At 39.4% G+C, this 27244-nt stretch overlaps 1 protein-coding gene across 1 annotated transcript; it reads left to right on the top strand.

The window, feature by feature from the left end:
- Nucleotides 1–7325: 7325 nt before the first annotated feature.
- LOC135214364 (glycylpeptide N-tetradecanoyltransferase 1-like) lies at nucleotides 7326–27037 on the top strand (the record flags this gene model as incomplete). Its single annotated transcript, XM_064248594.1, is given in 11 exon segments — nucleotides 7326–7470; nucleotides 19187–19292; nucleotides 21332–21455; nucleotides 21791–21921; nucleotides 22810–22871; nucleotides 23762–23908; nucleotides 24481–24601; nucleotides 24890–24956; nucleotides 24959–25237; nucleotides 25840–25985; nucleotides 26900–27037. Coding segments are annotated over 11 exon segments (1383 nt in total), but the record flags the coding sequence as incomplete, so codon positions are not given.
- Between the last annotated feature and the right edge of the window lie 207 nt (nucleotides 27038–27244).

Below are 27244 nucleotides of genomic sequence, written 5' to 3'. Positions count from 1 at the left end.
TTGGGCTTGTCCCTAAATTTCATAATCCATCCATCCATCTCATCTGGAAAAGAGGCTATGACCTAACACAAGTCTGCTGTCAAGTAGAATTTGAAGTATCTAGCTGTGTTAGCTGGTTTATTAGTTTCATGAGCAGGTTTTGACCATGAAATGTAAAGATAACAGGAAGAGCAGGCAAAGAATGTGGTTGGAGAGGGTTTTTGGGTTACAGATTTTGGAAAATTTCAGGCCTTTGTTGATACCATCCCAGCCGTGTTAACAGAAAGACACTTGTTAGAGCTACTGTCCCAAACAGACAGTACCTGACAAAGAAGAAGAAGCAATGCCAGAAAACAGCTTTATATCACATATTGCAGGCTTATGGCAATGATTCACTGCTCTCATGCACTACTTTTATGATGCTGATATCTGTTGATGATACATACTTCGCAAGTGAAGGAATTGGTAGAGCAGTAATTTTATAAAGAAATGTTAAAGCATAAAGATCAAACAGAAAGCACAATCTATTCCCAAAAGTCAATTCCTTAGCGCCTCAGCGGCGTGGTTGGTATGGTATTAGCGTTCCACCTCTGTGGTCGCGGGTTCGATTCTCGGCCATTCCAATGAGAAGTGAGAGATGTGTATTTCTGGTGATAGAAGTTCTCTCTCGACGTGGTTCGGAAGTCACGTAAAGCCGTTGGTCCCGTTGCTGAATAACCACTGGTTCCATGCAACGTAAAAGCACCAGACAAACAAACAAAAGTCAATTCCAGAGTCGTGATCTCTCCTTCCATTTCCTTCACAGAGGCTATCCACGCCTCTTTCTCCCCGTTATTTTAAATGTATCCTGGTGATCTGCCTCCACTTTTGGAATGTCTGTTGTGTTTGTATTGGGTTGGACATCATTGCATTATTATCATCATCATGATTCAATATGGTTGAGTCACTGTACGACTGTATGAAAGACTCGCAGGTAAGTGGAAGTGGATATGTATTAGCATACGTGCTACTGGAGAACGTACTTGTTGAGAATCTTCCCCTTGAGCTCCTTTAAAGGCAAACAAGTTCAGCAACTGAGTAAGTTGTAATCACGTCTGAGGTATCTAAAATAATTCGTTGAAATACATCTAAGGACAATTAAGATTGATATTATTTAGTTTAAGCTCACTGGACTTTTCAAGCCAACAACTTAATGGCTGTTGTAAATGATGTAGTACCAGAGTTGGTGTAAGAATGTTGAATGTAGATTGACCAAGACCCCATCAAATTGAAACGGGCCCATAATTCTTGTGACTTGCAAATAATTTTTGCCATAGGGGAAGTGTCTGAAATGGTTTTGATTACTTCTGTAGTAGGTAGATTAATGAGACCTCATTGCACTGGCCGAGTTTGCGATACAACAATTATTGTTAATTAGTTTAAACAGATTGCCGAGTTAACGTTTTTCATAGGACTGACCTAGAGGGTTTGTTCTTGAAAATTATATTAGAACTTACGTATTGAATAACAACAATAAAATTTCAATGATTGTATAAACTGAAGTTTTTAATATTTTAGACGAAATTTCTTTCCGGAGTCATTTTCCAGAACTTTGGGTTCTTTTACAATCAACGATGAACATAAAATCACAAAATAATCTTTGCAAATTGTTTCCGTGTTCTGAGGTTTAGGTCATGAGTGAAGCCAATGCGAGGACAGGACAATATTACTCCAATGCTGCATTCTTTTTGGACGAATGACACCACTAGCCAATTGTGAATTAAATCTGTTTGAATTTGTTTGTCGCAGCTTGCCATTCATTAAAGGTGAAAGATAGGCATGGGAATGAAATATCACAAGTATTGGTAATAAGAAACAGTCTTACTACCTAAGTTTTTCATTCATCCCGTCACTCTTACACCAGCGATGCCGTTTTTTCTTCACAACAGTGGCTATTAGCAGTGTTACCATAAGCAGTTCTTCTGATTTTTTACGTTATTTATGATTTAATGGTTAGAATGAGGAAAATGTAGTGGTTAGAACGCGTATTTTCCGATGTAGAATTATTTTCCGTGACGTAAAAAAAAAAAAGCTACATGTCACTAGCTTAACCTAAAGTATTTTTGACGAAGAAAAATAAAGGATTTCAATAAAATTCATTTGTATAAATAAGCAAGATATGTTTTATAACTTTATTTTCATCATAAAACATAAAAACACAAAGTGAAGAATTTTATTCCTCAATGCCATGGCCTGTGGTCGGAAAAGCCACGGAATGTTGCCAGATGTCACCAGAAAGTCACACTAATATAGATGAAATTCCTCAAAACGCCGCCAGGCGACAACCCAGCAAGAGACTGAAGTCCCAAGTCACTACTCAAGACCTCTTTTACAAAAGACCTCTTTTACACATTTCGAGCTTCCATCAGGGTTGCCTTTTTGAGGAATTTCGTTTATTAGTGTGGCTTTCTGGTGAGATCTGGCAACCCTCCGTGGCTTTTCCGACCACAGGCCACAGCACTGAAGAATAAAATTCTTCACTTTGCCTTTTTATGTTTTACTATGAAAATAAGCTATAAAACATATCCTGCTTTCTTATACAAATGAATTTTATTGAAATCCTTTATTTGTCTTCGTCAAAAAGACTATGTTAAGCTAGTGACGTGTAGTTTTCTAACATAACGGAAAATAATTCTACATCGGAAAATACACATTCTAACCATTAAATCATAAACAAAGTAAAAAAAATCAGATGAACTGCATATGATAATACTGCTAAAAGCCAATGTTGTGAAGAAAAAACGGCATCACTGGCTTCCATATGAGTGAAACTATACATGGCCTCTCAAAATAAGAACATATTTCTGTTGTTCAAGACATGTTAAACCAAATCAGCAGCCTGGCTTTAACTAACACACTCAAAATTTTTAACCATAAAACATTCAACTGTAAGAAAGGCTTCCTTCTGGGGGTTACAGTTCAGAGGGAGTCATATTTGTATTTAGAATCGCCTTTGAAAATCAGATTCCCTGACTGTTGTGACAGTAAAAGTCTTGTCTGCTGCTATCCAAGCTTTATTCAACTTAAACTTCAGTAGATTATTACCTGAAACAACCATGAATATAATTAGCAATGACCCCATAATAAATGTAATACAAACTATATAAGATCCCCAAAGTAAATCTAATTAAATCAAATAGATACAAAAGAAATAAACAAAAGGAAATACAAAAGAAAAGGGAATTACTTGGTACATTGCTCTGACTCTCCCTCCAACAGGTAAGTAAACAAAGTATGAAAAGATCACCAGACAAACAGTTCCGCATGAGGTATGAAAGAGCAAAAGAACAAAACAATTTTATAACACTGACAAAATATTTTTATGTATAGGAACCAAAGAACCATGTGATCCTACAAACTCTGTCTTAACAATCTAGGGAGTGTCAAAAGTTGTATGGATCACAGCTCCAGCTATGCCTTCAGCCTTCAAAACCTGCCTGTTCTGGTAGAAGTGTAAAAACTGCTGGTTTCAGCGGTGGATTAGTTTTCTGAGAACCATGCTTTCCACTTCAGGTAATTGGAAAACAACCCGGTACCCGTGCAAAGAGAAGGCCCTTGCCAGACCTAATAAGGATGACAGGGACAATCATTAAAGGTTAACTTTTAAGCAATTTCCACGAACCAATGTAAGTTTATAGGTCGATCTAGGGTACTATTCTGCGGCGGCCTAGACTATGGCAGTTGCGGTTATTCTATGCAGTTTTACCTCCTGAACAAGAATTTTAAGTAATATTTATTCGGACGACCGTAATTAACCCCCGGGGCCAGTACTAAACACGGCGAAATACATTGGACGCCCCAATCCCTATACTCTGTTTTTTTCCATCTGTCCATCCGCCTGAGGTGTTTGCGCATGGTAACACTGCGTCCTGGGCTTTAAATAATATCCTATTTCGAATATGAACGGTGTAATTCGCATGCAGTAAAATACTAAAACACTTTTCAGTTACAAATGTACACCCAAATATCCTTTTATTTACCTAAAACTCACACATGGCTTAACTATTTAAAGCCCGGGACGCAGTGTTACCATGCGAAAACACCACAGGCGGATGGACAGTTGGAAAAAAGCAGAGTATATTCACCTATACTCTGTTTTTTTCCATCTGTCCACCCGCCTGTGGTGTTTGCATATGGTAACACTGCGTCCCGGGCGTTAGATAGTTACGTTATGTGTAAGTTTTAGGCAAATAAAAGGTTATTTGGTTGTACATTTACATCTGAAAAGTGTTTTAATAATTTACTGTATGCGAATTACACCGTTAATATTCGAAATAGGATATTGTTATAATTGCTGAATGTAACTATCTAAAGCCCGGGACGCAGTGTTACCATACGCAAACACCACAGGCGGGTGAACAGATGAAAAAAAAAAAAAAAAAAACAGAGTATAGTGGATGTCGCATCCACGGTTACGTTCCTTGCAGTCCGTGCGGAACTATTCTGTAGAATTACCAGTTTCTATCATGTTTAGCTTATTTTGTCCACGTACTGCCGTTGTTATTTTTGCAAATGGATTCCCAATAGCTGTTTCGGTACTTGTAAAGAATAACTCCGCACAGACTGCAAGGAACGTAACCGCGAATACGACATCCACTAGGGATTGGGGTGTCCAATGTATTTCGCCGTATTTAGTACTGGCCCCTGTGGGTTAATTACAGTCGACCGCCCAAAAACAACGGTAAATTCTTAATAGGCTACCCTGATACTATAGGAAACTGTCATTTTCAAAGAAATGCCCGACGCGGAGCTATTAAGATTTACCGCTGTTTCTTTGCTAATTTGATTTATCACTGCAAGATACCTACAATGGTCTGTTTATTACACTGAAGGTGGTCACCTAAAACTGATACAGTTAGGTATAACCACTGCAGGGAAGACGATTTTACTAGTATCAGTAAACTTGGGCAAAATGCCCAGTGCTGCCACTTGAAGTACGCTAAGCATCTGCAACGGGAAACCTAGTCCTAGGATCCCTGACGAGTTTTTAAACATTTGGCTCACATGGCTGTTGAAGTTTGTTGCTCGGCAATTGAAATCTCCACCCAAAGAGGCTTTTCTGTAAGTACCAAGTCTGTCGTAGTAACTGCTGCATCTACGAGTCTGATGTAGTAACTGCTACATTTGCTACAAGCCTGTTGTAGTAAAGGTATTTCTATATAAGCATTCCGCATCGTTCGTCCCCGCGAATACGAAAGCCTCCATGAATTGCGGCGCCTAATGTATTTCGCCGTGTTTAGTATGAGCCCCTGAGGGTTAATTACAATCGTCCGAATAAATATTACTTGAAATTCTTGTTCAGGGGGTAAAACTGCATAAAAAAAACCGCAACTGCCATAGTCTAGGCCGCCGCGAAATAGTAATATATATCTACGTAGTAAATTCTGTATTTGCAAAGTAGTTGGGCTGCTATTTCCAAAGCACGATCTTATACGTCCAAGTCCAATTATTTGTTTTTGAGTGCCTCTTAACGCTTGTAACTTGAATGAAGATCATATCGGTAAATACATTCTCGTAGTACTCCTCTGTGTGGGTGAATTGCTAATGCCCTCGCTATAGCCTCTCATTTGAAAGACCGAGGTTCTGAGCTTATTTCTGTATTGTGTGAGACGTTACCATCAGTTAATGAAAGAAAAATACAAGAAGAATGTTACTTAAAATCAATTGTATTCAATAATTGCGTGGATCGTCTGTGACCTCAAATTAAACAATTAAAAAAGTTTATTTTAGCTGGCACTGGTACAACGAACAACAAGAGTTAGGAATCTTTAGAAAATAAATAAAACTGGCTTCATGCGGGCTCTTGGCCCAGAACCAGCCCAAATAATCCTCGTTTTCTACCTGGAGGAGGTTTTCTATGGGTCTTGAGGGACCAGGTTGTAGGTACAACAGTGTTGCATAATTCATTTCGATGCAAAAAATTCCAACGATGAAAGTACTATACGTACTGAAACTTATAATAGAATAAAAATGCAATGATTTCTTCATTTCCTTATGAGAGAATAACATGGTGTAATCTGTGTGTTACGAATTGTGCGTAAAAATATCAAGCAGGTTAATTAATAACACAGGGATATGTCATATAAAATTATATAACTTAAAAACTGTTTTGTGTGGGGGAGGGGTGAGTTCTTCAAGTATAAATATAAACATACTTCGTGATAATGCAATAAAGTATATTGATTGACAACGTGAAAATAGTAGGCTATACACTCTTAAGTGTTGAGTGAATAAAAATTTAGCAAATGATGATGCATTAGAACATAGTATGAAGATGTACATAAATTATGCATTATAATAATGACTGAATATAAAAAAAATTATATGCATGCAGTCATACTCTTTGCGTTTACAGCTAGTTATTCTTTATATTATTACTTTAGTAATGTGATTTACTATATAATCATATACTATATACTTAGGTACCATTACAGGTACCCGTGGGAGCCTATTTAAACATTTGCATTTACCTTTTAACGTTACTTTGGTCATATCTGACTGATATACTATCACGGTCAAACATTTACAGCCTCAGCCACGGTATCTGTGATCACACTTGTTACCATAATCATAACAAAAGGAAGGGAGGACCTGCCGTAGATATACCATATCTAGTACAATCTACTATCAGTCATTCTGTTTTTTAATCATGGTTGTTGATATGACCTTAAAAAAAAGCCTGCATCTTCAAAATATAGTTACCCACATTATCTTAACTGCTATAACAGCAAATAGTTATTGTTATAGTACTATGTACTAGAGGATTGAATAGTGTTATAGCTGTCTATATGCCGGCCTTCCTGGATTGAAGATTGATTATGAAAGTGCATGTGTGATACATTAAGGTAATGAAATAAGTGACTTGTGATAATAATAATATCTAGTCGACAATTGTCTCTCGCTTGTGTGAATATAGTTTTAATTCAGTTGCGTGAACGGAATAATAACTTAAACTAAAGTTAGGATAAAATTACTGTCATGCAACTGTCATTTTTTGGTACTATCATGGGGGACAGTAGTGCCCAGATTTACCAATATTGCACGAAGGATCAAATGAGGTTGCCCAATAGTTTCGTAGGCAATGAACCGAGGTAATAGATTGATCTATTTGATTTCATGTATGAAACGAAGTATTAGAGAATTAAAGTCGGTGAAAAAAAAAGATAAAAAAAAACCTTTCGCAAAGTAATGTCACACGGGACACTGCTGCTGCTGCTGCGCTTAGTGCTTGTCAATTGGGATGCGTTTTAGTCGACCCCGGCGTGCCGCTCGACCAATCAAAACTCGGCTCTCGGGAAGGCCTCGCCAAGCCGAGCTGTGATTGGCTGCTGGCGTCGGCGAACCATAACATTCGCGGTGAAAATAACTCTCGGTATTTACGGTAAACATCATGGCTGCCTCCGACGGCAATGAAGGGAGTTGCGGGGAACACCGACACAAACACCACAAACCGTATGCCATTTCTCTCTCTTGTTTTTATGAAAGGTTGTTGGGTGGGGGGCGTTCGTGCCTTTTATGAGCCCCTGGAAGTCCCGGCAGCCATTGGGGGTCGGGTTTTAGGGACTAATCCTCGGACCTTCCTTCCCTGTCGTCGAAGACACATTTGGGTTTTCTTGGGGCTCTCCCGTCAGCCTTTGTCGATTATTCTCTGTTTATTTCCATGGCTGCTGTCCCTTCTTATCAAAGAATAATTCTATGGTCATTTTACTTTTAAGATTTCACGTATGCCCGTTACGTCGGCCTCTTGACGGATACTAGGAGGGTCCTTGGCCCTGGGCACTACAGCTTACTGTGGTGTAGGTTAGGGTGTGATTTTGACATTTAGGCTAAATAGTAATATATCCACTTCTCCTCTGTATATATCATTCATTTATTAGGATAGAATGCGATTTTAATCATTGATAATACACTATGGTAATACTGGCTTAGCTTATACACTTAATACTTTACTATCTTTTTAATTTAAAACCAGTTTACTCAGACACCTTTATAACCGTGATGTATTTCTGACCATTAGCCCATGCATAATAGCCTCTTGTATTTGTAACAACTCTCGGAGAGTTCTTAGGTGAAAACTTTAGTCTTTACATTAGTAGAACAGGTGGTAAAAACCAAAAACTGAGTCGTAGCCCTATCAGGAATGGCCCTGAAATGCATAAGCAACAAGAGAACTTGGAATATATAGTAGGCTAGTATTGTGGTTTATATTTTTAATATCTTGCCTAGACTTCCTTATAGCCTATACCCTCGAATGCTGGGTCCTTTCCTGGTTGGGTTGGACCCCTGCCTGCATTCCTATTTTAACCCAACCTAGAGCACCATTCACCCTTCATGGACGGGCATGGTTGTAAGAGCATCTATAACAGATTTTGATCGACTGACAGGCTAACTCGATGAGTGTTAATATGACACACGTTGGGGAATGCAGTGCCCCTCTCAATGCCATGACATTTTTTCATTTATTTGTTCATAAATACTATACCCAGGGATTCCTGTTGGTTTTTGTTCTTATCTTTTATGATAGTACTTCAGCTATAATTGTAATTTTGCAAAGAAATATTAGAAAAAACAATATATATACCTCACAAAAAGTTACTGCATCTCTCCAACATGGTAAATCTCATATATATTTTTCAATAAATATAAACAGAGTTTGTTACTGATTTTAGTTCTTATCTGTTATGATATTGTGAGCTGTAATTATAATTTTACAAATAAAATGAAATAAATTATTAGAAAAAATGTAGAACATGGTGAAAAGCATAAACAATATTAATGTTTCCACTTCAGATATTTGTTGTTGGCAATGAATTAAAGTATCATACCAAAATGGAATCCAGTTCAAAGTTGATTATTGTTTTCAAGCAACACAGTGCTTGCTCTTGAGCTCATAGTTTACAGAATACCTAGATTTGTCACTTTACTACTTATTGAAACCTTTAATTTCTCCAGTGGTGTAGTTTATGCACATATCCGGACTCCCACTTTTCTGCCTTGTTTTTTCTTTCAGTAAGATGTTGGTGGTTGTGACTGGAGTATGATCTGTAGAAAAGTTCCAACACCTTGCAATTACATTGTTATAACTTATCATTGCAGTGCCATTGCATTAATTAATTTTTGTTAATACTTTACAAATAAAATATTTTTTCACAATATGTTTTCTCCCACCTGTCAGCCAGTTATATTCTGGATGTCATCCCCTTTTCTTCTTGTCAGTCTGATTTTCAGAATGGTTAACTAAGCGTTTGTCAGTCCAGGTCTCAGGGACCTTGGTAGCTCCTTGTTAGCCCCATGCTGGTTGGGATGTGCTAACTCCTCTGGTTGGGGTGCCTAGGGATTTGCTTTGGCTGACGCCTCTGGTAGCCTTATGTACTGGAAGCCAGGGTTGTTGGCCCATCCCTAGCTGTTCAGTTCACAGTTAATGAGGGTAGGCATATGGCAGTGTTAAACTACCCCTACCTCATTTGTACATTTGGAGTCTTCTTAAGAACCTTTGGTGGATGCTCAAAAGACGGGGTAGTTTCTAAGTTTCTCTCAGACAGAAAAGCATCGGGCCTGTGGTGCTCATAAGGTGTAAGGCTTGTTAACCATTGCCACCTTTAGGGCAACACTCAGTTCTCTGAAGTTTTACTAGAGTGAGGGTAGAGAAACTTGTCACTGGCTCAGGGCCCTATTAATTTTTCATCCCATTGGCAGATAGTGTAGGCGTTTACATAGTATCTCGGCCAGGAGCATGGTATTTCCAAGTGGAGATTCAATTTGCCAGTCAGTTCAGATCAATTATTTTGTATTTTCACATACTATATATAACTAGAACCTTTATTATAATGCCATTTCAGCCACCCTTCATAGTTCCTTATGTCAAAGGCAAAACTGATTGATAATAGCAGATATGAGAGGGGTCGCTCCCACCTCACCACTTACTAGCAGTTAAGTACCTTGTTAGGAAGTTACAACAACTGATTCCAGCCAGCCCAGAGGAATACTCCTGCATAAAAGACAATGGTTTGTATGCCTAGGAACAATAATTTACAGCACTAACCAAAATGGGATTTTAATTTGTCACTCTTTGAGAGGCAGGGTCATCATCATCAAAGTGGGAAATACACTTACACACTTTGTCTTGCAGTATCCATGTGTGAGTATGGCATCTGTGGTCTTCACAGTTCGCCTTTAAAATACAACTCTGTGGAATGGTCATCCATTGATTACAAAATCTCTAATGGTATTCCTTGATGACTACTGATAGTGTGACTTAAGGCTGATGGTAAGTAAAAGTTATGATATTCTTCATGAGACAATTCTCTTTTGTTCTTTCCCCTGCAGGAGGGTAGCATTATTAGTGCATCTCTCATGGTGCACTGTAGGCATTACTTAAGGTTCTTTGCAATGTCCCTTCGGCCCTAGCTGCGATCCCTTTGGTTCTATTTGCTACTCCTGTCGATTATCATTCTTCCATCCTACTTTCCACCCTGTCCTAACAATTGTTTCAACTTTATTTTCAGTGTAGAATGGCCTCTTAGGTCCCAATATACTTGGCCCCTTTGGCCGAAATTTTATATTCCAATTCGTTTTATTCTTTCAAAATAGTGTACAGTAAGTTTTGGTTGCAGATTCTTAGGGAGATAAGTGTGAAAACCACCTTTAAGCAAAGGTTTACATTGAGATATAACAGTTTGACCGGAGTGATATCATAGACAAGGATTATGATTAGAAAAATACTTTTTTGTACATGCAACTTCCCGGCAGATATATACTTAGCTTATGTCTCTGACGTCCCGACAGAATTCAAAACTCGCGGCACGACGCTACAGGTAGGTCAGGTGATCACCCTCTCCCGCCGCTGGGTGGCGGGAATAGGAACCAATTCCCGTTTTCAGACCAGATTTTTTCTGTCGTCCGGTGCTGACAAACATCGTTAGTTCCTCCTGCACGGAATTCTGCTTGCTTTGCTAAGGATTGTTTGGTGAAGTATTTCTTTCTTTTGGCTTTTGGTATACGCTGATTTGGACCGTTATTTGGATTTGCTTAGGATTCTTCATTATGGCTGATGTTGTGCCTGAAACTCGTTTTAGGGTTTGTGTGAAAGAAGGATGTAAGGTGAGACTTGCCGAAAGCGGCGGTGGACCCCTCACTATTTGTGTTAAATGTAGGGGGAATGAATGCTCAATTAGTACACATGTGACGAATGTTTGAGTTTGACTGAAGTTCAATGGAAGAGTTTGACTGCGTATGTAAATAAGTTGGAGAAAGATAGAATTAGGAAAGCTGCTAAAAGTTCAAGGAGTAGTTCCTGCTCTTTGGATCAGGACAATCTTTCTATTTCTAATGTAATTTCTCCTTCTGCTAACGCAAGTTCAGCTCCTTCCCCCCCGCAGCGAAATCATAAGATTCGTCTCCGATCGGAGAAAGCTGCAATGGAAGCGTCTATCCGTAAATTGCAAAGGCAATTACGAGAAATGGAAGGTAAGAGTGAAGTGTGCAGTGAAGTGTACAGTGTCCCCCCCCAGTGTAGTGGAGGGGGCGTCTGACCGACTCCGCATTGCTCCTAGGGCCCTAGACCTCTTTCAGACTCCCCTGACCAAGGGAGGAGGAATGTCGAAAGCCGCAAGGGGGATGTAGATATTCCCAACGGTCAGGCGTCCCTTCGGCAGGCCCTGTAGGCTCGTCCCAGGCTCTGCCTTGGACAGCTATAGACAAAGCGTCCTTAGGAAGTGTTTGTCCGACTCGGATTCTACTTCTCCAAGACGCGGATGGAGCTCCGCGTCTAAGTCGCGCCCTCTGAAAGAGAGCCTGGAAGGCTCCTGCAGGAGACGCATTAGACTCCAGTCCAGAGCCTTTTCCGGAGTATTCTCCCGCTCAGAAGAAGAGAGCGATTGAAAGTCTCCTGTTTCTTCTCCGGAAGGAATTCGTACTTCTACAAAGAAGTTCTTGGTAGGACTGCAGGAGCAGCTATCCTCGTTAGTAGGCTCGCTGTCTAAGGAGCCTTCTCGCAGGAAGGACGTCTCTCTTCCAGTAAAGAGCTCTCTTAAGAGACGGTCGTCAAGTCGGCGTTCGGACTCTGGTAGGCGCCTCTCTCCTGGAAGGCGCTACTCCCCAACAAGGCCGTTACGATACGCCTCTCCCTTTCAGGAACGATCTACTACTCCGACCAGAGAGCTTCTTCTAGTAGGATCCCACATTCGTCTAGACGCCCGAATAAGGGCGCAAGCCCCTCTCCTGACAAGGATAGTCGATCCTTTCTTAAGGGTAAAGAATGTTGTTCTCCCTTATAGGCGTTGTCTGAGAGATACAAGCGCCTCTCCTTGCTATCTTAAGGAACAAGATAATCTCCATTATTCACGGGGACGCGGGAGAGAGAGAAGAAGAAGTCTTGCCCCCAGACGTTCTCGGAGAGATTTTAGCGCCTCTCCTAGCAGGCGCCATCGAGATGTTAGAAGGTATTCTTCAAACAGGCGTTTTTACTCCTTCCAGACGCCCAGAACGGGACGCTAGCGCCTCTCCTCGCAGACGCCAGGAGCCTGAAAAGAGCAGGATGGGTTCTCTACGCTCTACTCCTGTTAGGCTTTCCTTAGGAGTTACGAGTTTGCTTCTTACGAGAACATTCGGAAGGAAGTAAACCCCTCTCCTGGCAGGAGCCAGGATGAGAGCAGACGTTTTTCTACCCCAAGGCGTGTAGCGCCTGATAGACGCTACCGATGGAACGCTTAGCGCCTCTCCTCACAGGCGCCAAGAGCCTGAAAAGAGCCTGTTACGGGATTCTCGCCCTACTCCTTATGGAGTTACCTGTAAAGATGCGAGCTCTTCCCCTCTCAAGCAGCAAGAACCTCCTGCCTCTACCAAACTTCCTTCAAAGGAAAAGAGCGCTTCTCCTTCTAGGACTCCTTCTCGAAGAGGCATTCTTCTCCTAATGCTACCTTTGAAGAGGTATCTGAGGAGGAACTTCCTGTAGATGCGGTCGTCTCCGATTACAAGAGACTGGCAGCCCTGCTTCTTCAGAGTTCGGTGACTCTCTTCGTCCTGCAGATCCTCCTTCGCCGGGATCACTGCTTTCAAGCACTAAGCTTTCCAAGTCCTCTTCGTTCGTGAAAATGGAATCCGACCCTTTTCGATGAAGAAAGCCATCAAGAGCTTGGAGAACTGGCTCCTCTCTAAAAAAGAAGCGGGCAAGACGGTTTTTTCCTGCCTTCCTTCGAAGTTGGCCAGGTAAGCCAGGTGTCTGGTATGACACGAAAGAGCCAATGGGATTGGGCCTCCCTTCTTCAGCTGATGCTGATTTTTCAGCGTTAGTGGATGCGTCTAGAAGAACGCGCTCTTCATTCGCAAAGGCCTCATGGGGAATGTGCGAAATGGACCTTTACTAGGTCTATTTCGCACACTTGAGGTCTTTAATTTTATGGATTGGGCCTTGGGAGCTCTTGCTAAGAGAGCACAGGATCCAGACTTTGTTTCGATGGAAGTTTTAACAAGTATACTTTCTTGCCTGGATAAGGCCTTGATGGATGGATCTACGGAGGTGGCTTCTCTCTTTGGATTGGCAGTCCTTAAAAAGAGATCTGTCTTCAGTTCTTTTTTGACGAAATCGGTGTCTCCTCTACAGAGATCCTCTCTGCTTTATATCGCTCCCCTGTCTAGTCACCTGTTTCCACAAGAGACAGTGAGAGATATATCTAAGTCGTTATCCGGAAAGGCTACTCAGGATCTGCTTGCGCAGTCGGCGAAAAGACTAAAACCAGCAGTACCTTTGGCTAAAAGAGAGAAGCCTGCTTTTCAGCAACCCTTTCGAGGGAGAACACGGCTAGACCCTCTCTTAGGAGTAGGAGACCGGTTAAGAGAGGAAGATCAGCACGTAAGCCCTTCCCTAAACCACAATGAAAAAGTAGTCCTCCAGACTACAGTAGGAGCCAGACTGCTGAAGTTTTGCGAAAGTCTGGGCTCAGAGAGGGGCGGACAACTGGTCCCTCTCTATCCTCGAGAGAGGATACCTTATCCCCTTCAGGGAGAAGCCTCCCTTAACAACAACTCCAAGGGAGTTAACAGCAAGATACCTAGATTCTTTAAAGACCAGGCCCTGCTTCAACTAGTAGAAGAAATGATGGACAAAGAGGCGATAGAAAGGGTGCAAGACCTTCAATCTCCAGGGTTCTACAACCGTCTTTTTCTTGTATCCAAAAGCATCAGGACAGTGGGAAGACCAGTCCTGGACGTAAGTGCCCTGAATTGCTTCGTTGTAAAAACGAAGTTCACGATGGAGACGACTTCTTCCTCCGTTCTTGCAGCGCTTCGTCCAGGGGATTGGATGGTGTCCCTGGACCTTCAGGATGCCTATTTTTCATGTACCTATCCATCCCTCGTCAGGAGGTACCTAAGATTCATGGTACAGGGCAAAGTTTTTCAATTTCGAGCCCTATGCTTTGGTCTTGCCACGGCCCCTCAGGTGTTCACGGGTCTTATGAGGAATGTTCGCTCATTGGCTTCATATCGAAGGAGTAAGAATCTCGTTGTATCTCGACGAGTTGGCTGATCAGGGCCCAATCAAAAGATCGTTGTCTGGAGGACTTGAAATTAACACTGGATCTAGTTCAGTCCTTGGGACTGTTACTAAACCTCGGGAAGTCCCAGATGAATCCCCAGCAAAGCATTGTCTATCTGGGGATTCTGATGGATTCTCTGGGTTTCGTGTGTATCCATCAAAGGAACGACAGGAGAGATGTTTACAGAAAGTGACGACCTTTCCCTAGAGAAAGAACAATGTTTCCGCGAGGGAATGGATGAGTCTTCTGGGGACCCTTTCCTCGTTGGAACAGTTCGTTTCTCTAGGGAGGCTACACTTAAGACCCCTACAATTCTTCCTCAGAGAGAAATGGGATCAGAAGCACCAAGAGCTTTCGCGTGTTGCAAGTGAATTCGGACAACACGACAGCTCTAGCCTATATAAGGAACAGGGAGGGACTCGCTCCTTCTCCCTGTTTCGAGAAAGCAAAGGAGCTTCTTCTTTGGACCGAGGAACGGCGAATAACTCTTCTAACCAGGTTCATCCAGGGGGAGAAGAACGTGAGAGCAGATCTTCTGAGCAGAGAGATCAGGTCCTTTCTACGGAATGGACTCTGCATTCAGAAGTGTGCGACGAGATTTGGGACCTCTGGGGGAGACCCAATATCGACCTGTTCGCAACGAATTGGAATGCGAGGTTGGAGACTACTGCTCTCCGATTTCAGATCCAAAGGCCAGTTGCAGTGGGACGGTCTTCCCTGGATGGAATTTAAGGAAGGGGATCGACGGGCTACGGCTTTCCTACTTTCAAGATAATAGGAGAGGTGGTAAGGAAGTTCGTTTCGACGGAGGGAACCAAACTGACCCTCATCGCCCCAATTCTGGCCAGCCCAAGAATGGTACACAGAGGTACTGGAATGGATGATAGATTTCCCGAGGGCCCTTCCACTGCGGAAGGATCTTCTCAGACAGCCCCACTTCGACAGATACCACAAAAACCTCTCCGCTCTCAGTCTGACTGCCTTCAGACTGTCGAAGGACTCGTCAGAGCGAGGGGGTTATTTTCACGCAAGGCTGCAAAGGCAATTGCTAGAGCCAGAAGACCTTCAACTCTTCGCGTGTACAGTCGAAGTGGGAAGTGTTCCGAAGATGGGCCAAGTCCCAGAAAGTATCCTCTTCCAGTACCTCTGTAAATGAAATAGCGGATTTTCTCCTATTTGAGGGAGAAATGCAATCTGGCCGTTACCACAATAAGGGGATATAAAAGCATGCTCTCATCTGTTTTTTTTTTAGACATAGAGGCCTTAATATCTTGGAAGACAAGGATCTGCGATGACTTGTTAATGGTCCTTTGAAAACCTCGAAGGCCAAGACTATAAGACCACCTAGTTGGAACCTGGATGTGGGTCCTTAGATATTTAATGTCCGAGAAATTCGAACCTCCTCAAAATTCCTCATTCAGAGACTTGACTAGAAAGTCTCTCTTTCTCTTTGCACTAGCCTCTGCTAAGAGAGTTAGTGAACTTCAGGCTTTAGAAGGAACTGTGGGCTTTAAGGAAGATTCTGCAGTATGCTCCTTTAATCCCCTGTTTTTAGCAAAGAACGAAAATCCTTCTAAACCATGGCCAAGGACTTTTGAGATTAAGGGACTGTCCTCTTTGGTAGGGAGAGACTTAGAGAGGACATTGTGCCCAGTCAGGATCCTCAGTTCTACCATAGAGAAGGAAGAAGCTACTTGGTGGAATGTAGATAGCCTTTGGTGTTCCGTAAGAATCCTAAGAGGATGATTTCTAAGAATGCTCAAGCGTATTTTATTAAAGACGTTATCAAAGAAGCGCATGCTTCCTGTGAAGAGGAACATTTAAGGCTTCTAAGAGTCAAAGCACATGAGGTCATAGCTGTAGCTACCTCTTTAGCGTATCATAGGAATATGTCGATACAGACTCTTGTCGAATCCACCTATTGGAGGTGCAATTCGGTGTTTGCATCAAATTACTTAAGAGACGTGCGAGTCACTTATGACAAGTGCTTCTCTCTCGGACCGTTCGTGTTCTGCGGATTCGTTGCTGGGGCAAGGAGCTGAACCTAATCCTTTATAGTTAGTTAAGTTTGTATTTTAAACGTTTTTTGGTGTTGTGTTTTTATGGTCGATTGGAAGGAGTCTTGGGAATGCTCCTTTCAAATCGTAGTGTTAACAAATGTAGTGTGGTCAGGTGGTCGGGATTGGTTTTTTCGTGCTCCTTGTTAGTGATTTGGACCTAGGCTCTGTCATGTAAGAGGGTTAGTCCCGTTGATACGACAAAGGTGAAGGCTCTACCATGTAAGTGGGCCAGCCCCCATTGGTATGATCCAAGACAAGGCTCTGTCAAGTAAGCGGGCTCGCCCCCATTGACAAGATCCAGAAGAGGAAGAGCTATCAGTGTCAGGTCTCATCCCCACTGAAAGCTCTTCAGGCAAGCAGACTCATAGACAGTAATCATGAAGTCTTCTGCCCAATAAGGTAGGAACCAAGGTTTTAATAAGTTTATATTTATGACCTACAACAGATGTTGTTTCCTGTTTTTATTGTTATTTATATTGAGTAACTATCTCTTACCCGCCACCAAGGGTGTCAATCAGCTAAGTATATATCTGCAGGGGAAGTTGCATGTACAAAAAATGATATTGTTAGTATACAAATAAAGTTTTGTACATACTTACCTGGCAGATATATACGATGAATGGCCCACCCATCCTCCCCTCAGGAGATAGGCGTAAGAGAAAAATCTGGTCTGAAAACGGGAATGGTTCCTATTCCCGCCACCCAGCGGCGGGAGAGGGTGATCACCTGACCTACCTGTACGTGTGGCCGCGAGTTTTGAATTCTGTCGGGACTAAGAGACATAAGCTAAGTATATATCTGCGGGTAAGTATGTACAAAACTTTATTGTATACTAACAATATCATTTTTTTTTAGAGGATAGGTCATAATTATTTATTCAAGAATATTTAGTATATGTACCGTATATTTCGGCGTATAAGTCGACCCTTTAGCCCCAAAAAATCATGCCAAAATTAGGGGGTCGACTTATCTAACGGTAACAAAAAGTGAATCTTTAATATTTTGGCATATCGGTACAGGAATCCAGACTTTACAGTTGGCTAATAACAATGACAGCCTTGTTGAGGTAACTATGTATGTAAATACCAGTATTAAAAACATTCCACACTGTAATACGACAATAATAATACATTAGAACATCCATTACCTTAAATAAAATGAAAAAAATCAAAGTAACTTGAAGAAACCCCAATTGCACAGCAAGTGTAAACATTGCGTAGCCATTTGCAGTACAGTAATTGAGAAGGATGCGTTCACTCTGACAGTTTTGTATTTACCGGGGTATTGTTCAAAAACATTTATGGTATGAAATCTTTATTTATCACTTTAAATAAAAAAAATTGTATTTAATAGTAAATATGTATTTAAAATCCTTCAAAATTACTTGAGTCATCGTCACTTGAATTAAACAATTCATCAAACAAATTATCATTCACGGTTTCATCTTAAGGATCCCAGTTTGAATCTGGTGAATCAACTGCATGTTCGTTTTCCCTCAAATGAGCCTGTTTATGCCATAGAAGAAGCAATGGTCAAGGAATATTCCAACATAATAATAAAATACCGACACGTCGTTTTAACAACCCAATTAAAACATTAACTTGAGTGGCAGTTTGTACATACATATATACGTAGGCTGTTATGCAGCGTTAGTTAGCACTTTGTTTGTTTACACTACACTCGAGTAACGTATCTTTCGTTTCGTCATTTCTAATCATATTTGCCGGTATTCATCTTTTATATATTTCATAGATTTGTTAATATACCGAGTAAATTACCTGTATTTCTTAGGGTAAGTAGAGCAACATATGTACCGTAATAACATTCAGGTTATTTTATATGATACGTTTTACCCTGCTGCTTATTTTGAGCGTACGGTTGGCCTCACATTTTATAGGTCGACTAATATACCCGATATTAGTTAAAATCATAAAAATTTACTCAGAATTGGGGGGTCGACTTATACGCCAAAATATACGGTACATGAAAAGGAGTTACCAGAAAATAGCAAAATCATTTCTTCATACTAATTCTGCCAAGGCTGTAATTTCTTTTTTAACATTCTTTCCATGGGAAAGACAAGAGGAAAGAGGAAAAATTTAGAGAAAAGGTTATCCAAAAACTAGTCGGATGAGGAAGATTATAGAAATTAACGGACAAAATGGAGGCAAGTCTTCAACTTCTTAATGCAGTCCCTGGTGTTGAGAGTAACAGAAGATTACTTTGTATATAGTATGTAAACATTTAACTTTTGAAATTGCACATGGAAAAGCTCTATATTTAAATGTCGCTTGCAAATGTGAGTTTATTTTGTTATTTCTGTAAACTAAGCACTTACGCATTAACAAGGCAGTGCCCCTCTGTTAAGTCCTTTCAGTTGTTTTAGTTTTATTTTGGTTATTTGCTCTACAATCATTGCTTAAAAAATATATGTGACAAATGATAAAGGCCTTTGAATGTTGTTTATGATGTTCTTTCATCATTTCAGAGTCATCAAGGCCTAATTGGTTAAAATAGTTTCTTTTCAGAAAATTGTGGTGGTCATTCAGTATGATAAGAATCATTTCTTTTCAGTAAAAACAAGAAGAAGATGAACAAAGCCAAAGAAGAGAAGGAAGGCAGCAGTAGTGACCCAGTGGTCAATGGAGAGAGTGAACCAAGTACTAGTGGCCTTGTGAAGGTAAGTGTGTGTGTGTGTTGTGGTTGTAAGTGTAGATCCTCATATTTTATTTTTCCTTAGGGCAATGATGGTAAACTGTTGCTTAGGGCAATGATGGTAAACTGTTGTGGTTGTAAGTGTAGATCCTCATATTTTACTTTTGCTTAGGGCACTGATGGTAAACTTTCCAGAAGAAAACTGGTGGTGGCAGAAATTTCAGCAGTTGCGGATATAATCTGTTATATTCAAGGTCTTCAGCTTGAATACCAGTTTACATATGGCAGTTTTTTTTGTCTTATTCAAGTCAACAGTGGCATAGACAATTATTGGAGTTGGAGTCACTGGGCTTTAACCTGTTAAGCGTCCCCTCCGATGAGCTCGCTGCTAATGTACCGTCACGCTTTTTTTGTAATTAGTGATCATACACTGATGATAGTTTTTCAAAGTTGGTATTGATTTTTATGCTTATAATTCATACTGTAGGTGAGTGTAGGAATTTATTAAATGTTGCAGTAAAAAAACAATACTACTATTATTTTATTTCAAAAGACTACATAATACTGAATGAAAAATGTTATACATACATGCACTATTATTCTTTCGTATGCCAATTTCTAAAGTAAGGGGCTACACAATCCTACTTCACAGTGTCAAACCATCTATGTACTCGTGATTGTGGAGACAAATGTTCTACATTCTCATCTAGAAACTGAGTTGCAAATCTGTTTGTTTCTTTCACGAGTTATCAATTATTTCATCATCAAAGTATTTCTCAAAATATTCTAATGGGTTCTCTTTATCCTCAACTGTAAATTTCACGCCGGGATCAGCAACAGAATTAAAGGGATCTCTCTCTCTCCCTCTCGGAGTCCAGTCACTCAGCAATGAAAAGTCATCTTCACTCTCACTATCGGAAGAAAAGTTTGTACCCTCAATATGCTCACCACTGGAGGATTCGGAACTAGAGCTCTCATCATCAAATAACTCATCAATATCAGACTCCTCATCTAGTATTTAATTGATCCCAACTAAAGAAATACGCCCCCTCTTTGGGACATTCATTGTGAAAGACGCTGAAGTCAATTTGTCTCGATAAACACCTGAAGTGTACTGAAAGAAAACCAGGGCCAGGCAGCTTTCTGTCATGAACGACCACCAGAAAAGAGTTGCCAGGCTGGAAATAAGTTGCCATTTACAGCTTACGTGTGCTGAGAGTGTTACCAAATGATGTTCCTACACTTTCTATACGAGTAAACATATTATTACGGGACTGACGGCTTGACAAGCACTGTTAAAGTCTTGAACGTAATATCCCGTTGAAGGTGCTACCAAGTAGATCGCGGTAAACGTATTATTACGTGGGTGACGCTAACAGGTTAGCTGTATAAAGTCTAATTGATGTAGCAGACTGGCTAGTAATTTTAGCTGACTTTTGTTTTCAAAAATGCCCCCATGTAATTTTAGTTGATTCTTTTGCCTTGAAAAGGCCCCACAAGGATGGAGGTCCACCTTTAATGGGAGCTCACTCCATAGGGAAACACAACAACCTGTTTTGTAATTGTTATTCCTTCAAGATTGCATATATCGATGCCATGTTGTACGGCACAGAAGAATGTATGTCCATTTTGAGAAATCATCTTTTCCTCTTCAAAGCTGTATGCTGTAACTTAGATATTACGACTTTATCTTCACAGAATTACCGTTACCAACAGCCTCAATCAAATAGTATTTATGTTGCTACCGAGGTGGACTTGTATTTGAGATGTTGCACAAAGATTTCCAGTACTATGTACATAATGTTATTGATATTTACATTCTCGTTGGTATGTGGATTTTGTGTTCTGGGAATTTAATAGAAATGTTAAGTATAATATTGCCAGGGTTTGGTAGAATTCAGAAATATTCAGCATTTACTTTTGAGTACATAAATAAACGGCTTTATAAATTGTGGGTGATGTAAATTACAAAAGTTTTTATTGATAGTGATGAAGTCTTAAATTGATTTCTACTTTATTATTTTGTGAAGGAAATTTTTTTTATTACTAGATACTCGCTTACAGGCCAGTGGCATTGGTGTTGGAACTCAGGTGCCCCCAATGCTTCCAGAGGTGGAAAGATACATGCGGAAAATGCAGTTTCAGAGAGAATTTCAATTTTGGAATACTCAACCTGTGCCTAAAATAAGTAAGTACCTTGACAGCTTTTACCTTGCTCCTTTGGCAAATGCCGTAAATTCAGGGCATAAGTCTCCCGTACGGGTGAACTCTTGCATGGTACACTGTTGATAGTAGTAAAGGTAATTTGCCGTCTCCCCTCGACCCCCAGCTATTGCTTTGGCTTACGAAGCAAGTTGTATTCTTCACCACCCCAGATATTGTTTTGACTGGTAAAAGAAGTTGTATGCTTTGCCTTCAGGTATTGTCTTGACCCATAAAGCAAAGTTTATTCTTAAATTGAGATTAATTGTTGAGGTTCTCTATTCACACAGGTATTGAATATGTACTATCTTTCCTTTCCAGCTGAAGACATAGAAGCTAATGTAAATGAAGCCATTGAACCAGCCAAGCCCATTTCAGAAATTAAACAAGAGCCTTATAATTTACCCGATGGCTTCAAGTGGGATACTCTCGACCTTCTAAATGAAGATGTTGTAAGTGAATTTTGTTACAGCCTTTTTTGTTATGCCAAATGCTTATTGACCCACTGAAGTGGAAATGTTAATAATGAATCCAAGTATCACTAACATATAAAGTCAATTCACAGCCCTTAAATGTGGGTAGTACCCTCAACTGGTCTTGGTTTTCATCATATTCTTTAAGTTAAAACAATTTTCTTCACTAACACCATTGATAAATTCATAAACAGTACTACTTTGCACAGAAAAGATGTGTAGGTACTTAGAAAGATTTAGGAGATAGAAAAAAGATAAAATGTAAAAGTTGAGGCTTCATTGCCCTAGTGCAGTGGGAGGGTCATATCACAAATGAATTTCCAAGAGATGAGACATTCAGAGACTAGAAAATAAGGTTTCACATCATTAAATTGGAGAGAGGAAGAGTGTATTAGACGTATTTAAGCATTACTGAAATGTGTTTCAGGAATAGATCATTCAGCGTTATGATATTGATTTGGATGGCACCTCACATGTAAAGAGTTCAAACTTTTGTAGAACTGTCTTCCTTGTTAAAAAGCATGAAACTCCTTTATGTATGTCTTGGTATAGTTACAAATACACTGAAATCCTTACGCTTCATTGGAACTTGTCTCCTCATTGTCGGAGGGAATGAAACTAGCTCAAAATGTCTACAGGAGCAGAGTATTTAGTTTCAGCCCTTTGTTCATTGAGGGCAGAAGTCTCCCAAAGCTGAAGGATTTTAAGTAATTTTAACAAGGAAACAAGATTAATGCACTAGAAAAGGGTCTTATTTCTTCCTCATCTTGAAAGAACTTGATTGTTTTATGTAATCCTTAGTGGTAATAGTGAAAATTTGTATGGTAAGGTGTATTACTCAATACGTGATTTTTACTTTTCTTACAGTTACAAAATCTGTACAACTTATTGAATGAGAACTACGTAGAAGATGATGATAATATGTTTAGGCAAGTATTTCCAAGTTATTATTTTTCAGAGTATGTATCTGTAGACTAGGACATTTGGAAAGTTAATCAGTTTTAAATATTTAACACCAGTGAAAAATATGTTTGCCCTTACAAACCCACTAATTTATAATATGCTTATTTTGTGCAAGCATTTCCCAGTGTCGGTGGATTGTGAATGATGAAAGGCCTGGTTGCTGAATATCCAAACTATGTTCCAGTGTCCCAGAATCATTGTGCCATTCGTCTATTCAGTTTTGCTCAGAGCAGACATCAGCTACCTTGCTCACAGAGAGCTATCTTTGTGATCTGCCAGCTATATTAATTTCTTTATGCTCCAGTGTATTTTCTGTAATGATAGGGGAATATTAGTCATTATTTTGAGTGCTTCTGCCTTCCAGGCCATTGGCTTCATGCTACCTAGACTTACTTAGAATGCTGCTGCTTTTATACGTTTCTTAATTTTTTGCTCCTTGAGGATTTCATGCAGTATCTCCCTACGGTAACAGAAATACGTAACTAAGAAGTCATATTCCCTTATACTGTAGAATCAGTGTAAAAACATCAATGAAATATCATTTATTATGCTGAAAGAGAAAATTAAAACCTCGCCTTGTCTCATTGCATAATGTTTTGGCTTCCCCCCCCCCCCCTCCCCCCCCCCCCCCCCTCTCCCACTCTTTGTGAATGATTTTGTTTGCAAGAAATGAAGTGAAGCTCTTTCCTGGATGTTGGATCTTATGCAGGGCATGCTTAGTTTGGAAATGTTTGCACAGAATAAGACTATTATGATTAAAGGGTTTATAGAACAATATGTTTCATAGTAAGATATATGTATTGCCATGTATCATGGATATTTATGTAATTGTAGAATTATATTTCAATTCTTCCAGGTTTGACTATAGTAGAGAATTTTTACGTTGGGCTTTGATGCCACCTGGCTGGAAACCTCAGTGGCACGTAGGCGTTCGAATAACGAAAAGTAACAGATTAGTAGGGTTTATATCAGCAGTCCCTGCTAGAATTAGGATATATGACCAGTAAGTTGATCTCAATAACACTTTCTTTAATGTAATTTGTAAATTACTGTTTTATGTGTTTTGTTTAATGTGTAGAAATTACAGATTTTATTTGACTAAGTAACAGCAAATATCATTTGCAAATTTTAAAGTTTATACTAATTATGATTTTTTCAAGTTCATATTATAGCAAACCATCTTGTTCAAAGTTCTGTAATATAAAGTAAATTGGGATAGAACCTCAGAAAAGTGTGTACTGCACCATTTATAATTATTAATAACTGAAAATTTAGATGGGTTAGTGTGTACACTTGTCAAAATCTGTATACTATAGGTAGTAGAATATTTTGGTTTGGAATTATTTATTTGTATCTCTCAGAGCAAGTTATTTCAGGAGTAAAACTTTTAGTATGGGGTATCTTTTGTTGTGAAGTTCTTTTGCATTTAAGATTTTGATGCCTGTGTATATCATCATTTTGTTTTCAATTTATAATAAAAGTATGTTGATCAGATGATAGAAATCATTCCAGATAGGAGAACTGCTAATGTTAGTACTGTATTATGCAACATTGAATTTTATTCCTTTTTTTCAGTCAGCAAGAGATGGTAGAAATTAACTTTCTCTGTGTACATAAGAAGCTGCGTTCAAAGAGATTAGCACCTGTTTTAATTAAAGAAATTACGAGAAGAACCCATTTAACTGGAATCTTTCAGGTATGAAAGTTTTTGTTTAGAAGTTCGTGTAGGTTAAGGAAGCATTTAGCTTTAGGATTTTCCAGTTGTGGTCCTTAATGAATTTTTACTGTAATAAATTGGTTCAGCTTACCATACAGTAAGGTTGTGCATAACTGTTCTTAGAATCCAATTTCAGATTTAAACCATCTGTTCAATAACTTGTGATAAACAGAAATTTCATGGGATAAATGATTGATGTGAGGTTGTATTAAGAAAAATCTGTGCAAATGCTTATTGAAATTAATTGCTTATGTCTTGTTATTTCAGGCTGTGTACACTGCTGGGGTATTGCTACCAAAGCCGGTGGCGTCTTGTCGTTACTGGCACAGGTCGCTCAACCTAAGAAGCTGATAGAAGTCAAGTTCTCACATCTTGGCAAAAACATGACAATGCAGCGAACATTGAAGCTGTACAAACTCCCAACCCAAACCACGACGTCGGGATTCCGAAGATTAAAACTTGAAGATGTAGACCAGTGTCATGAGTTATTAGGGAAATATTTACAGAAGTTTGATTTAGCTCCTGTTTTTAGTAAAGAAGAGTTTGTTCATTGGTTCCTTCCTCAAGACAAGATCATCGATAGTTATGTCGTAGAAAATGAGGGTAATGTCTCGGGTAAGTCGTTCAGTAAATTTATGATTTGTTCCCTTATCTTGGTGTATGATTCAAATATTGTTAAGCTTGCTGAAGAAGTCTTGAAGTTGATAGATTAATGATGCAATCACTTGTTGCCATGTATCAGTGGATGTGTGAAGGTTTAGAAGGTGACATACAGAAGTACTGTATCAAGTTGCATGACTTTCATACTAGTCAAGATATGTCAAAAATAGAAGGCCAAATAGTAACTCAGCAGCAGGTAGTGCATTTGTAGTACAGGTGTATTCATCGTTCAACAGTATCAAAGGAACTTAAGTATAAACTTCTGATTTGCTCTTCATTTTGCATTCCAATTCTCTGATAAGGCTTACAAAAGCATACTAAGGAGAGAGAGCACAGAAATTTCAGGTTTCCAATAGCATAGTTATCCTTAAATGCAAGATAAGGGCTTATGAATTTTATAAGGAGAGGTAGTATTAGTTACAAAACAAAAGTCTGTATTAAGAGATAACATATCCATTTTGAGTATGCAAAAATTGATGAAGCATTTAGATTATCTTTCATTGATAATGGTTATATATGGAAACTGTTTTTATCACTCATTAAATACTTACTTTCAGACTTTGTTAGCTACTACACACTCCCGTCAACTGTTATGCATCATCCAACGTACAAGACACTGAAAGCTGCTTACTCCTTTTACAATGTCTCAACAAATACTCCTTGGAAGGTCCTTATGAAGGATGCTTTAGTTACAGCTAAGAATGTAAGTTGATGCTGTGTAATGCATCAATCATGTACTGCTTGGCAACCATGTTTGTCCTAACCCCCGTCAATAGTTTTATGTGAAGGATAGACTAATAATCTATCCTTCTTACCTGCTCAAGTCATCAGTCTTTTGAGGCACTTACCCATTTTTCAGCTCATGACCACCACATCTCCCTCAGCAGTTTCCCCTCATTAATGAAATGACTTTTCCAATCACGAATATGAGCATTTTGCAACACCACATATCAGAATATAGTACACTATTGTTTTAAGTTACCATCTCAACTGGATTTAATGAGAAACATTTGAAAAAAAAAATCCTCAATCCCATGCTAAGATGACAGTGAGTGTAATCCAAACCTCTTTCAAGAATCTTTTGATTTATTAATCTTTTTAGTGAGTTTTCAATCCATTCATCTGGCAGGAGACTTTAGTTTGTGTTTTTTCTCTCAAACTCTTCCCTTCTGTAAAATTCACTCTGCTCGTGAACCTCATGTGTCTGATCCCGTGTCCCCTCATCCTCCATTCTCTTGTAGCCTTCCATATCAGTTCCTTTTATCGTTTATTGATTTTCTTCTCTTGAAGTATGCAGCTGTGCCTGAGTAATAATTAAGCTTTACAGCATGTGTAACATGATTTGTTTAGTAAAGATATTTGAATTTAATGTGATATTGCTTTTAAGTCATGAAATTTTACTTTGATTTTGGTTGCTTAATCATTTAAAATGTTTTGACAAGTGGTATGTTCTACTTATGGAAACATTTGAAGTGATATTGTTTGAGAGAGTTTAGCATTGTAATTGTTGCACCCACTTCTCTTGCGACGCCAGGTAATCTTTAATAAATCAATCAATCAACCCACTCTCTTGTTACATTTTTGTGTGCTCATTATAGTGACTTCTTTTTTTTCCAGTCAAATTTTGATGTTTTCAATGCACTGGACCTAATGGAGAATTCGGAATTCTTGGAGGAACTGAAGTTTGGCCAAGGAGATGGGCATCTACAGTATTATCTCTACAATTGGCGGTGTCCAAAGATGGCCCCATTTAAGGTACTATTTCCATTTGGTTTTTCCAAAGGTGAACTTAAATGATTAACCTGATGCACAGAAGGTCCAGAAATCAGTAAACAGAAAGTACAGAATAAGAGAAAGTATAATAGTGTAGCAAAAAATATTATTAAATAGCCGCCACATACTTTGGGATCAAGTAAAGATAAGCATTCCCAGCTCGCACAAGTGAAGATGGGCGCACATTTT

This window comes from Macrobrachium nipponense, chromosome 45, assembly GCF_015104395.2.
Source record: "Macrobrachium nipponense isolate FS-2020 chromosome 45, ASM1510439v2, whole genome shotgun sequence".
NCBI classification, from domain to species: domain Eukaryota; kingdom Metazoa; phylum Arthropoda; class Malacostraca; order Decapoda; family Palaemonidae; genus Macrobrachium; species Macrobrachium nipponense.
Note: the sequence above shows the minus strand (reverse complement) of the source record. Positions and strands in the feature narration are given on the sequence as shown.